Source organism: Carassius carassius, chromosome 30 (assembly GCF_963082965.1).
Source record: "Carassius carassius chromosome 30, fCarCar2.1, whole genome shotgun sequence".
Taxonomy (NCBI): Eukaryota; Metazoa; Chordata; class Actinopteri; order Cypriniformes; family Cyprinidae; genus Carassius; species Carassius carassius.
The window spans coordinates 25717442-25731545 of record NC_081784.1 but is presented as its reverse complement, the minus strand read 5'-3'; the positions used below and the strand labels follow the sequence as shown (position 1 = coordinate 25731545).

At 35.9% G+C, this 14104-nt stretch overlaps 1 protein-coding gene across 2 annotated transcripts in view; it reads left to right on the top strand.

The window, feature by feature from the left end:
- Positions 1-14104, top strand: part of LOC132110972 (vesicle transport protein SFT2A-like) — a 277590-nt gene that overhangs the window by 9354 nt on the left and 254132 nt on the right. For both annotated transcript variants that reach the window (XR_009424702.1, XM_059518122.1), the window contains exons 4-7: positions 7380-7461; positions 8725-8760; positions 8863-8921; positions 13628-13657. Coding sequence is in view for 1 of the 2 variants with exons in the window: in XM_059518122.1 (XP_059374105.1) it covers positions 7380-7461; positions 8725-8760; positions 8863-8921; positions 13628-13657 (207 nt within the window). In the remaining variant the exon portion in view is untranslated. The remainder of the gene's footprint in view (positions 1-7379; positions 7462-8724; positions 8761-8862; positions 8922-13627; positions 13658-14104) is intronic.

The window sequence follows — 14104 nt, the reverse complement described above, 5'->3', positions numbered from 1 at the left end:
ACTTGGCCATTGGACTCGCCAAGTCTTCTAGTTGGTCTCGACCGACTCCAGCAAAAAAATAAAATAAAAAATTTCTTCTTCAAAACAAAACCACATTTGCATGATGTCGCGACTGAAAACGTGTGGAAAACGCTAGGCGCGCCGCTCTCCTTTTTTCCAAAGCACTCTGGCGTCTGCTGTTGCTAGGCAACCATAACCCGCTCTCCATGAAGACGCAGAAGTTTCAGCAAAGAATAAATGGATTTCCTAAATCGAAGCACTAAAAATCCCTTGCAGTACCTCTGCTAATAGATTCATTTAAAAAATGGCTATCCTTGTACAGCTATGATCATCTGTTTCTCCATCTTGGCTTAGCTTTCAGTATTGTTCCGGGAAAGGATGTGCATGACCAGCGGTGCACTTGCTGCGACCTGAAGAGTTTAGATGTTTCTAATTTAATTTTCTACCTGTTAGATTGTGTTTTATTTACGTCTACATCTAGATAGCCTTAAACGTACCCTTTACAATAATGAAATACTAATTAATGTTGTACAGTATAGGGGTTGCAAGACTACTGATTTCTACTAGTCGATTTTTTTTATTAAAAAAATGCTTGAGTTACTTGACTACTCGTGGTTCATGCTATTGTAAATGAAAACACATTAAATTTATATATTTTTTTTATCAATAAACGCTTGTATAGCCTTATGCAACAAATTTCAAAAATTGTAAATTTAAAAAAACTTTACGATTAATCACATTACATATTTAAATTTTCATGAAACAGCCAGTATTTGTATCTGTAACAATCACAACATTTTTCATATCTGCATTCGGATACAACATCGTACATTTACTTGATAAGACCGATTTGACTTTTTATCTTTTTTTTTCGTAGTTATCACTGAACAAGTATGTCGTGTTAAACTAAAATAATTATATATTTCTAAAATAATATTTATCATGCAAGCAGAGAGTTGTCATGACAAACGTTTAGTGATCATCTGAACACGACTGAATCCATTCAATGCGCACATTTTCATTACGCAGAAAATCTTTAAACGAGTCTTAATGTTTAGAGAACGTCACCAAACAAATGTGAGTGCCACGCAAACCAGCAAAAGGTAAAGATGCAAACACGTAGGCCAAGCAGACAATGTATCCGTATCTAAGCTGATTATTAGCCTACTCTTGAGAGAGAACTGGTTTGGTTTTTGAGAGACTGAGACGCGCTGCGCAGCTGTTTGATTGGTGAGCATGCTGTGCCGACTCTCCTTTATTAAACAGTCCTAGCCCTCCGTCTCGTCCCTATCTCTATCGTAGCCTAAGCTTTAAATCATTGCCTTTTAAATATATACAAATACTATAACGTGTATGATGTATTATTATAGGTAAAATTACTCTTGCAACGCTCTGATTTCTGAGAGATGCACAGAGAGGCGACAACAATGCGGTGTTTGATTTGCGGTCTTTTCATTCATAAAGTTTACGTTCATTAACTTCACACTCGTTACTTTAGAGCTCTCCGTATAATATTGCGCTGATCCCCTGGCTCAGCTGTTATCTAGCTAATCCCGGACTGTGTCAGCTTCAGCCGAGTATTCAGGCAGAATTATTCCTTGTCCGTTATTCGTTTTTTAAGCCATTATCCGTTCCATTCCGAATAAGGTATATGGCTTCAGGCACAACCCTAATTATTACATTACATATTTTATTTTTACATGCAACATAGATAAGGTCGTATAGTAACAGCTCCATGCAATATTGTAAATTCTAAAATTCACGTCGTACTTGTAAACACTATGTATGTATTATGGTTAATGCATGCTGCAGTACTCGATTGTTTCCGACAGCGCTCGACTAGTCTATGCAAGCACTAGTACAGTATGACAAAATGTTGCTGTATTTGTGCGTTATGGGGGCCCATCAGGACAGCCTATGCATAGGGCCCGGGATCTTGTGTAACGCCCCTGTTAGCTTCAACCCTAATTATACACACTTGAACCAGCTAATCAAGCTCTAACTAGACACGCTAGAATCTTCCAGGTGTGTTAAGGCCAGTTGGAGCTAAACTTTTCAGGACATTGGCCTTTTAGGATCTAGTTTGGAGATCGCTGTCCTACAGAGTTGTTACTTTGCACATGCTTTTTGATCATTACAAATAATAATGTGAAATTATTTTCTTAGAATAGGAGATATGCTGTCTCTCGCATCACATACATTATCAGTAGTTAAGTATGTGGTCTTAAAGAGGACCCTTTTTTCTCTCATTTGGACTCGGCCTTGACTTGGAATCGAAACTTTTGGACTTGACTTGGACTCGAACCTCTTTGAACTCGGTCTTGACTCGGTCTCGACTAGTCCTGGACTTGGACTTGACTTGGACTCGACAAAGCTGGACTTGACTACAGCTCTAAGCGTTAGTTCTTTGGTCACTCGGTGAGCATGACGACGGTTGTCAGGGTAGAGGCTATTGTTTGTGACTGCTCTAGAGTGACAGCTCTATATAGCCATCTAAAAGAAAATGAGAAATGATGCTTTGCCAAACAATTGAAATGAAATGTTACATATAATATTTTAATTTAAGTTAACGTTTATTTTTAATAAAGTTTTCATTTAATTTTGTATTTTTGTTCTTTTGTGCATGAAGGTCAGTTAAGCACCACCGTTCATTCACATTGCAATCTGATGTTGGCCACATTTAAAAATAATGTGAACAGCCATCCGGATCTAAGCAATAAATCAGAATTGAGCTCTAATGCTTGGAGTGTGTATGACTTGTTCTTTGTTACGATTTATTTCACTTGACCTTTTTTTTTATTTAAGGCTACATGCTGTGTTAGTGTGTTATTATTATTATTATTATTATTATTATTATTATTATTAATTGTATTAGCAGCAATATTTATTTATTTATTTATCCCAAATAGGTCCAGTGGTTTTTGCTATGGTACAGAGAACTGTGAGATTTTACTAGTATTGGTACAGAAAACTGATATTTTGGTATTATGACAACAATATTTATATTATTGTGAGAGTATCAGATTGATCAGCGAGCACCTATAATCTTTACAAGCTAATTCATTTGTTGTTTTTAAAATATGGTCTGAAATCTCTACAAAACAGTAGGAACCCTGAATATGTATTCTGAAAGCACTATATAAAGAAATCTGACATTTGGATATTATTGTATGTTTTATATTGTATGCATTTGGCAGACACAGATCTGTTTTCCTGATGTGCTTGCATTGCTCAGATCAGCTATAGAAGCTGTATTGTTATTTTATTGATTGATTTATTTATTGTCATTTATGTTTTCATATTGTGGGAGCAGAAGACCAAATCATCAACTGCCACTCATCACCCAAGTGGCCTCCGTTGTCCTAAATGGACCTGGACTTCAGGAATTTGTTAATGTCTTTGTTCCATGTCAGTTGAAGGCATGATTGCATAAAGAAGCTGACGTGATTATTCGTCTAAAACCATGCAGTTAGTGTGGTTTCATAACGTTGTGCTTTGTCAATGCACCGGATCAGAGGATGGCAAATTACAACACTCTGTTTCAAGTTGTCAAAGTCTTGTAACTTCTCTTCACAAATGTTCTCTGGCTCCCATTGACATGCATTGTCTTTTAAGTAGGGCTTAGAAGTTTGTTCTCCTCCTCTTACAGTGTTGTTGGGTTGCCATGTGGGGCAAGATGTTCTGTTCTCAAAGACTGAAACAGGTCTGTCTGGTTCTCTGAAATCACCAGCAGGCTGAACAGTAATCGATACAATATTTTAAATGGATGATTGAATTTTCTCTGCACGGTCTAGTATTTAATCAGCTGATGTTTCATTTTTCAGTGAGTAGTGGGCAGGTGTCATTAACTTTTATTACCTACAGGAAAGATATAAAGCACTGAGAAAGAATCCTGGGCCCTCATTTATCAACAGCACGTACGCACAGATTTGTGCATAATGAGTGTGCAAGAACAGTTCCATGCAAAGTGTGGGATCTACCAACTTATACTTAAACGTAGTAATGTGTGTTAATATAAGCACAACTCTGAGCATGCTTACACAGAGAATCTAGTGGCAGAATGGCGATACTACAAAAAGAAAGTGCCGCTGCATGTTTCCTGTGTACTTTAATTGCAAACACTCAATTTATAAATGGATAGTTCAAGCTATACATTTGCATAATTTGTGTAAAAAGCTATAAAAGACACACACACACACACACACACAAAAGGTCCTACTTCGTACTTTGTCTTGCTTTTAGTCAAAATATTTAAAAAATCTTAAATAAAGATACATTTACTAGAAAAACAAAAAGACATGAGATATTTAGTATTTTTTCCTTGTGAAAAAAAATCAATATGAAGTGAATTTTGCTTAAAACAAGTAGAATCCTCTTAAAACAAGATTATTTTTCTCACCCCATTGCCAGACCATTTTACTTACTTTTAGTCAAATACACTTAAATAAGATGAAATAAATAATCTTTTTTTTAAACTGTACTAGACAAGATTAAATATTTTTTTCTTATATAGAAAATACATCTTGATTTAAGAATCTTTAGATATTTTAATTAGAAACAAGACAAAAACGGTAAGATAAGGCTTTTTTTGTTTGTTTTTTGTTTTTTTGCAATGCAGCTGGGAAGTCATTTGAAATGTAGCTATATAAAGTGTCAAACCATGCGCTGTGCAGAGAACGTGTTTTCAAAGAGTGCGCTGATCTGTTTAGTGAGAGCACAGAATGGCTTCTCAGTCAGTAAAAATATTAAAAACATTTTCCCCTTTGATTTTGGGGTGAAATACTACCTAGAAATCTGTGGCTGTAAATTATGTGTAATGTGGCTAGAATTCCAGAAAAGCATGATATTGCTGTGTCATACAAGGCTTGTGGTCAATTATTTCCAATCATGATGCCGGAACCAGGAAGAGACCCAGTTAGTAACCAGGGCACTGAGATGGAAAAATGACCCAGAAGAATTTTCCAAGACTGCGCCTCTGCATATCCGCTGACTGCTTTTTACTTGTGTGAGAAATCATTAAACTGAGCCAGTAAAGATTTGATCGGGTTTGATTAGTAACCAGACTCGGTCCTTAATCACAGACTTGTCCTGACAGAGCAGCAGAGGTTAGGTCTTTAGAGTGAAGGGTCATGCTGTCTGGGTTACCCGTTTTAAATTCACACAACATTGGTTATGGTCATGGTAGCGATTTGGAAACCTACTGGCGTGACATATAGCAGGTAGCATCGGGAAACCTCGTTTAAAGACCTAGACTGATGCTGATCATGAGGTTTATTTGCAACTCCGCATTTACATTCAGAAGACCTGTTGATCTGAACTGAGCTGTAGTTAATGGATTAAGACCATGATGTATATTTATTATGCAACATAGCGTTCTCTTCTTTCCAATATAGTAATAAGAATGATGTTTCATTTGTTTTTGGCATTTAGCTTGAAGTAACTGCAGGTTAGAGGACAAGCAAGCGAGCAAGCCCTTTTTCTTCTTTAGACTGTTAGACCATGTTTGAAAATGTCAGATTCTGTCTGCCCTCAATGCCTGCTCTCGTAGGAGAGAGGATGACATCATGGCTGGCTCATGCATTAGTGTTTCTGTGATCTAATGAGTGTCCTGGTTAGGGTTGCTTGAGTAATGCAGGGGAGATGGTTCAGTCCCCTAGGGCCGAAACGCAGCCCGTCTCCATCATTGTGATGCTTACTGATTTTGCTGATGTCTCATAGAATAAATTAATAAATCTTTATAGATTTAGGAATTATGCTAATTGGTGCCTTTGGTGTCTTCCAAAGTCACTCAAGTGAAAATCAATAGAATTTAACTTTTATAAGGGCGGGAGATTTAAAATCTGTAGCTACTACCAAGAGCATGGTAATATTCATGATAAATGTGCAATGATTTTGCTTGTGATAAAATTAAGGAACATGATATGTTATATCACAATGATTTTAATGTGTTTTTAATTTGCCTGTTTAGTTCCCTAGACATCAGACTCTCCTTCATCGACAGATGATTTAATAGCATGTGTGTAGTTCATTTTAGTCAGTCTTTTCTACTATTCAAAATTCTGATTCAACGTAAATAAGATACAATGATAAAATATATATATATATATATATATATATATATATATATATATATATATTATTAAATCAAATTGGCTTGGTTGAGTGTTTCTTTTTTTCTCAAAACAGCAAGTCCAGGGGGCCCTATCATATACACGGCACAAGGTGTGGTGCAAGTGTTTTTGCTAGTTTCAGCCGGACGCAGTTCTCATTTTCTTGTCCTGCGCTGCGTTGTTTAAATAGCAAATGCATTTGCATCCATTTGTGTGCTCATGGGCGTGCTGGTCTGAAAACTAGGTGTGTCCAGGTGCATTGCTGGCGGGTTGCTATTTTGAGGAACTGAAAATAGACTGCGCCATAGACCAACTCAAACCTGGTCTAAAGTCTGGCGCATTGTTTTGTCTTTTATTTAAAGAGTGCGTTAGTATAGGCGGGTCCACAACGCATGTACACGCTGCTTATTAAACACACAGGGACACACAGCAGCACACAAACATGATTTTCTTTGCGCTTGCAAATTCCACTGTGTACATAGCCAATCTGTCATGATGGCACGATCGCAACTGACTCTTAAAGGGAATGGGAGATGAGACTCTGATTGGTTTGTTGCACGTTACGCCCAAAAAATACCCATTACTCACTAAAAGAATAGGGACAACCCATTAAAACCATTTGCCCGGGTGTGCCGACCATTTTCCGGTCGTTAAACTAGCAAAAGTTGTTTCGTACACTCCCTGAGTGCAGCTGCGCCGTGCGCTTCAGACCATGCACTTAGATCATTAAAATTCCCTGATCGCTTTATTCCCTGATCGATTAATATAGGAATATGTTTTGGAAAGTACAGTTACATACAAAAAAAGTACAATTGTATACTAATTTTCACAAAAACTAAATGCATATTGCTTGATCTAACCTGACGAGTTGAAGCAAAAATTTGAATATTCATAAACTTCTTAAAATTCTTTCATCTTGTGCACTATCACATCCAAAATGATTCATCAAAATCTGTCAGGATGATATATATATATATATTAAATGTAACACTGTAAATGTAAATGTAAAAAAAAAATCTGTATTGCACACATACAACAGTGCATATCCTTTCTTTGTGTACTATAGAATTGACTTTTACCAGTAAACTTTTACCTAGTTGAAATCTGTATATAAATAATGTTTGCATAAAAATTGGAATATCATCAACATATTTCTTTGCTGCTTGATTAATGACTGATTAATGCACCTAATGCACTTTGGCATTACTGTGAGTAATGGATACATGTGCCTTGTGAATTGATCTCATTCCGTTTCACTCTTTTTCACAGCACCTGTTTCCTGATGGGCCCTTTCAAACAGCTGAAGAGAATGTTTGAGCCCACCAGGCTTTTAGCCACCATTATGATGCTGGTAAGAAAGAGCCTCTGTGTTAGCACTGGACAGCTAATGAGAAAAGACATTTTAACCTTGTAGCAGAACAGTTGACTCATCCTTATTAGATGCTCTTTTTACCTTGTCATTATATTAGATAACAAAATGTCAAACCAAGTGGAATGTATTTAGGAAAAAAATGCACACATTTTAAAACATTTTACAAGAAGTTTAAATCAAAGTGTTAATAATTGACTTGTGTCAGACACCATATTTCAAAGTCATAATAAAAAATAGACAGAATATTGATGTAGTTGCGTTAAATTAATGCGAGGAAGAGACTGTAGAGTGATAGCATAGCTATATAGGAAACAGTTTTACAGATATGCACATGCAGGCTAGTAGGGCAGAAGGAATGCTTTAGCCTTTTACTGTCACAAATCTGGAAGCTCTTAAAGGGACTACAAGGCATTAAGAGATTGTAAAGCTGCTGTAGTAATCCAGAGAAATCACAGCCACTCAGTGTGACACTTTCCCCCGTAATCTGTGTTTGGTCTGAATCTGTTCACACTTGCTCAAGCACAGCACAATATGAAGCCTGTTGTAACCACACTGTCAGATGATCGTTACGTATTTCTGTGCAGACGTATGAAAAACACCTTCTTATGATCTTTGTTTATGATTGCAGTTATCATTAAAGATTTAAAATATGGAGTGAACAGGAGTTAAGTACTCTGGATTGCTGCCAACTCTAAAGAGAACATTGGGTGTTTAACTCACTAATATCATATCATGTAGTTGCACTCAATTTGCATGTTACTGCGCTATTGTATATTTGCATATATAATAGTCTATATTTCTCTTTTTCACATTCTATGTTCCTACTCTATTCTCGGATATATAGATATACATAGTCTATATTTATGTTTTTGTAGTCTATATTCGTACTACTTCAGCATAGTTTTTATTATTATGTTTCTTACATTGTATGTATGTGTGTATAGTTTATATAGTGTATAGTTTGTGTATGTGTGTATAGTTTTGGCATTTATTGTGGACAGCAGAGTAAGATATTCATTGCTCAGGGAAACTTGTTTTCCTCACTTGGGTATATGACAATAAACACTTTGAATCCTTGAATTATCTGGATTAATCCCAGATTGTTTATCTCACCAGCTGTTAACAGGTTCATTGTTTCCATGTACGGTATATACAAGCATAAGCATCTATGGAAATTCTTTGGGCTATTCCTCATGTTTATTTGAGCACAGTTTCTTAACCCATGTGTGCTTTTTTTTCCAGCTATTCCTTGTGCTGACTTTATGTGCAGTGTTTTGGGTAAGCTTCCTCACAACAGGTGCATTGCTGATATTTGGTTGACTGTTCACTTGAAAAAAAATTTACATTATTCATAATTTATTACTCTTTGTTTCCCTGCAGTGGAACAAAAGGGGCCTGGCGATCATCTTCTGTGTTTTGCAATTTTTGGCCATGACATGGTAGGTGATAGATTCACAATCATCTTTAAAAGAAGAAAAAGTTTATAAGAATTATTTTTTTTTGTATCTTTGTTAAAAATGTATCTTACTCTTAGTAACTTCATTTTAGTACTCATGTTCATTACATGTTAAAAATGGTTTCTAAAAGATTTTTAAAGTATTTTTTTTTCTGCTATTATTGAGTAGAATTGAAAGTACTATAACTAGAAAAATAAGTTTGTCATGTCATGATAATGTGATATATCTTGATATTAGTGTCTGTATATCTCTACATGTGTGTCACGACACTTATCCTGAAATGTAACCAGTAGGTCAAATGCTAAATTACTAAAGACCTGAGCACTTTTGGTTTTGCTGTGCCCAGGGCACCTAAAAAAACAAACAAAAAAAACAATTAGCAGCTCGCTCTGCTCTTTCCTGGTTCCCTGCGGCCTGGGCATCTCTACTAGTGTAGGCTCATTACCTGTTAATTAAATGCATGCAATTTGTCATCAATGACTGCCTGCTGGTTTAGAGGCAGGAGCTTGAGTCTTTGGCAAGGTGAGGAAGTGGGCCAAACATAGATGCATGATCAGGGTGACTGAAGAGACTAATGAGAGAAGTGATTACTGTAGGTAGAATATCATAGGTGTGGAAGATGGTGTTCATTAAGACTAAGAAAACATTCAGGCAAGAATCTAACTAGAACTAGAAATACATGCAAGCATTTTATGTTTATTTTGCAGGAAAATATTATTTTTGTTTATGATGGCTAGTGTAGTGATGTATGTCATCACAGTTCACACAGAAGCCAGCTTTCTGTTGCTCATTGCGGTGAATCCATGTGAACAACTTGAACCTGTTGACTGTGGAAAAATGTTGTCCTTATGCAGAATTACCAATCACATTGAATCTATTGAAGTTACTGATTTTGCTCAAAGAATTTTGTAAAACAGTGGTAAATGTGACCATATCTTTACATCTAGGAACCCAAACTGTTATTACTCTTTCGCACATAATTCAGTCTGCACTCTTTGTGGCAAGAAATGAAATGATACCTTAAATTGTGTCTTGTGCTATTTCTGTTCTAAGCAATCAAACTATTTTTATCTGCCGGGTGTTAAAACACTGAAATATATACTGACCTATACTGAAGGAAGGCCATATCTAGAGACTATAATAGAGAAACCACCCTAGCAACTGCATAGGAAAGCTTTGGCAACCCCCCAAAACCACGAGCACCCTAGCAGCCACCCAGAACTAGCAGTGCCCTAGCAGCCAACAAGGAGACTTTAGCAACCAGACAGAATGCCTTGGCAGCTCTCAGAACCTGCTTGCAATGCCTAGGCAACAACACAGATTTCATTTTATTAAAGGAAATGTGAAAGCTGCTTATCTATTTCACTTTAATGATTTGCACTGCTAACAGTAATGTGCCATTGATCACTGTCACAGTGTGGAACATCAGCATCATCAGCACAAGCACATTAAGATTACCAGCTCAGCCATTTCAGTGTATCTTTTCCCCCTAACTGAAAGTTTGCAAACACTTGGAGTTACGAGAAGGAGCTATGAAAGGCTACTCACTGCTCAAGAATGATAGGTAGAGACGGGCAGATGGGCAGTGTTCCCGTGCCACTAAAGCAGTTAAGCAGAAGTGGGCAGCAGAAATAATCTGATCCTCTAAGCGTGTCTTGACCCCTTCACTTGACCACGAGCAAGCACACAGGTGCTGAACCAGGTGGATGGGGCTTACCACTTCACTATGCAAGAGAGGGATGTTGTGTGATTGTGGAGTGACTTTTATTTGCAACACTACACCTAAATGTCTAACTTCATATGCATTCCACACACATAGTTTCTCTCTGTTAGAACTAGAACAGAAAAGTTCTTCAAAGCAAAATTTAGATGTTGGTTTGACAAAGCTTTGCCTGAAAGTTTAAGAAAAGTTTTGAAAAGCATTGAGCTTTGAAGGTTATATAATATTTTACACAGCATTTCTGGTTTGATAGATGACAGTCAGACGAACAGAGAGGGCACTCTGTGTGCATGTATGTGAGGATGGCCATTTAACAGTTCCTGGCTGCCCAGTATTTAACACGTCAGTGGGTCAGATTTTATTGGCCATGTAATTGCCGTCAGTCTTACTCTGACAGGAGTCACTCTGGCAACCACTTTAAGCACATGTATGAAGAGAGTACTGGGAAAACTGCAGGGAGGATTCCTTGATGCTAGACATTTCTGAGAAGCTTTCAGTACATTAGCATTTAATTTGAAGTCAGTTGTGTGTAACAAAATCATTTGCAACATGGGGCTTATTTTTCTGATATTTTTTAAGGCTGTATATCCTTTATACTTTGTATTCTATATTTTGTTGTATTTTATGTCTCATATATATATATATATTAGTGCTGGGCAACGATTAATCGCATGATTGTCTGTTATTAATCGCATTGTAATGCACACAACTAATAATGCATTAAAAAGTAGTGTATTGTGCACTGTTTTATTTAATAGTACTGCTATATGAACAAAAGTGCAATAACATTTGGTTTGCAAACACTTTAAACAAATAAGGTGCTTTTTTACAGCAGTATTCCTTTTACATCGTAGCAGTTAAAATATTTCTTGTAAATCTTAACATTAATGTAATTAAATTAAATATAAAACTAGCTATTTTTACACAACAGTGCACTCCACTGTGCTGAGCAAGTGCTTCTCTGCTGTCTTCACGTGCTATCAGAAACTTCCTGTTTCCCATTTATGAAGTCGTGATTACAAGCTCATTGCATTCTTTTCTGTTAAAAATAAGAGTGGACAGTGGTTTGTGAATGCTGATGCTCAGCCTAAATAATTTGATCTGGAGCATCCCCTCCTGTGACCCATGATTTGTCTGTATGTGTATTCAGAGCCATTGAGCAACGGACTATCATAATAATAAAAAACTGTGTAAACGCGCGATAAAATAATTATCGGCGTTAATCAATTAAGGCATTAACGCGTTTATATATAGGGTGAATTGCCCTAATGTGGGACATTTTTGCATTTCAGATTTCTGTGACATATTGCGATGTGTAGCCAAAACATTAAATCCACACCTAATACCATTTCAAAAACCCCAGGATGTGTCCTAAATAAATCAAAAGAGAAAATGCATATAATACAATAATAAAAGAAATGATAGACATATTAGTGCTCTTAATGCAAGTCGTCTGAGAAAAGCTGCAGCTTCCTAATGTGGAACAGATGTGTTCCTAATGTGGGGCACTTATAAGGCTATGATAAACGGCCAAAATCATTTAATAAGAAGATTAGGCCAAAAAGTAGCAGGATTGTTTTGTTTAAAATGAATGTAAACTTAATATCAAGTTTGTCAAAACTCTATGTCACTGACCTTTGGGTGGTCTTCCAGTTTGATGATTCCTCCACCCTCATTTATGACTGTACATTTGAGAGGTGATGTGATTTTGATCATTTGACACAACAACTTTGGTAACCCAGAGTTTCACTGGAATTCATGTATTTATGGGGGAGCTACAAACAAGAAACCTTAAGGGCCCCACATTAGGCAGTGTCCCACTTTAAGGCAATTCTCCCTAAGGCAATATATATATATATATATATATATATATATATATATATATATATAATTTTTATATAAATGCTGCATTTATTTATTTAGAAATTAAATGAAATGTAAATCAATCATTTTATCTAGCAAGGATGCATTAAATCAGCGGTTCTCAATTCCAGTCCTCGCGCCCCTGCTGTGCACATTTTGTATGTTTCTCTTATGGTTTCAGACGTTTGTTCTATGTGCCCTGCGAAGTGGACATGACAGGATATTCCTCCATGATTCCATGAGTTTGACGCAAACGTATACGTTCCAATCAAAGTGCATTGAAGTGTGCGAGACGTGAATTTAAATTGTATTTATTTACAGAGTTATATGATGTCACACTTGTCTGTGTGTGAAGATGTTGCACAGCACATATCTGTGAATGAATGTTGTGAAGTGAAGTAAACATCAACAGATTTAACCCTGCTCAGGGAGTAGGGAGCAGTGCACACTGTGTAGGGAGGGAGTATGTCATGGGAACACAGTTCATGCATGGAGCTCACTTATAACGAGCTGATTATCTGAATTATTCAAAAGTGACATTGAAGGAATTTACATAAATGTTATATGATACAAAATATTACTAAAATACATTATATTTCTATTTGTAATACATTAACTTTCTATTCACCAAAGAAGCCTGAAAAAAGTATAAGAGTTTCCACAGAAATAAGCAGCACAACTGCTCTCAGCAATGATGATTATAATTATAAGAAATCATCTTCAGCACTAAATCATGCTGAAAGTTCAGCTTTGTCATCAACGTATTTGTTTTTAAAAATAACAAGGTAGAAAACATTTATTTTAATTTCTATTATTTAATCATTAATCATTATTTAATTTTTTAATATTTCTATTATCTTTACTGTACTTTTGGTCAATTAAATGTAGCCTTAGTGAGCATAAAAGAAACCACACTTATACTCACTATGAAAGCATGTCTACTATTACATCATTTCATTACTATAAAAGCAAGCTGTAACTGGCATCTATGACGTACACATGGATTTACTCTTTTATTTTGAATTTTTATTTATTTATTTTTTTGCATCTGCTAAGCTTTTAATGGGACATTAGCTATTAACACTGTGTGTTTGTGTGTTTTTAGGTACAGCATCTCCTACATTCCATTTGCTCGGTAAGTAAATGCCTCCTCAACTGTGTTCTTCAAAATGTTTATAATTGTACATTTTATCTGAAGATTGTTGTAATATACTGTGCAGTTTATTTAGGGATGCACCAATACAACTTTTTTTTCAGAACACGGCAGATACTGATGCTTTTATTTTTGGTACTTGCCAATATCAAGTACCAATACCTGTGTTTTCATGCCATTTGTAATTTTTGAAAATACTGTGTGCAGAAACCAAAATAATATGAATAATGTTTGTTGGCTTAGTTCATTTAGCAAATAGATATTTCCTTCAGTTATTTTTAAACTTAATTATGGCCATTGAAATGTATTGTAGAAGTTTTTATTACTTTCACTGTTCATTTTATTTAATCTTATTTCATCTTTAATTTAATAGCATTTTAGAGCTGCTCCATTGCACAATATGTTTTTTTACTGTAATAATGCAAGGAA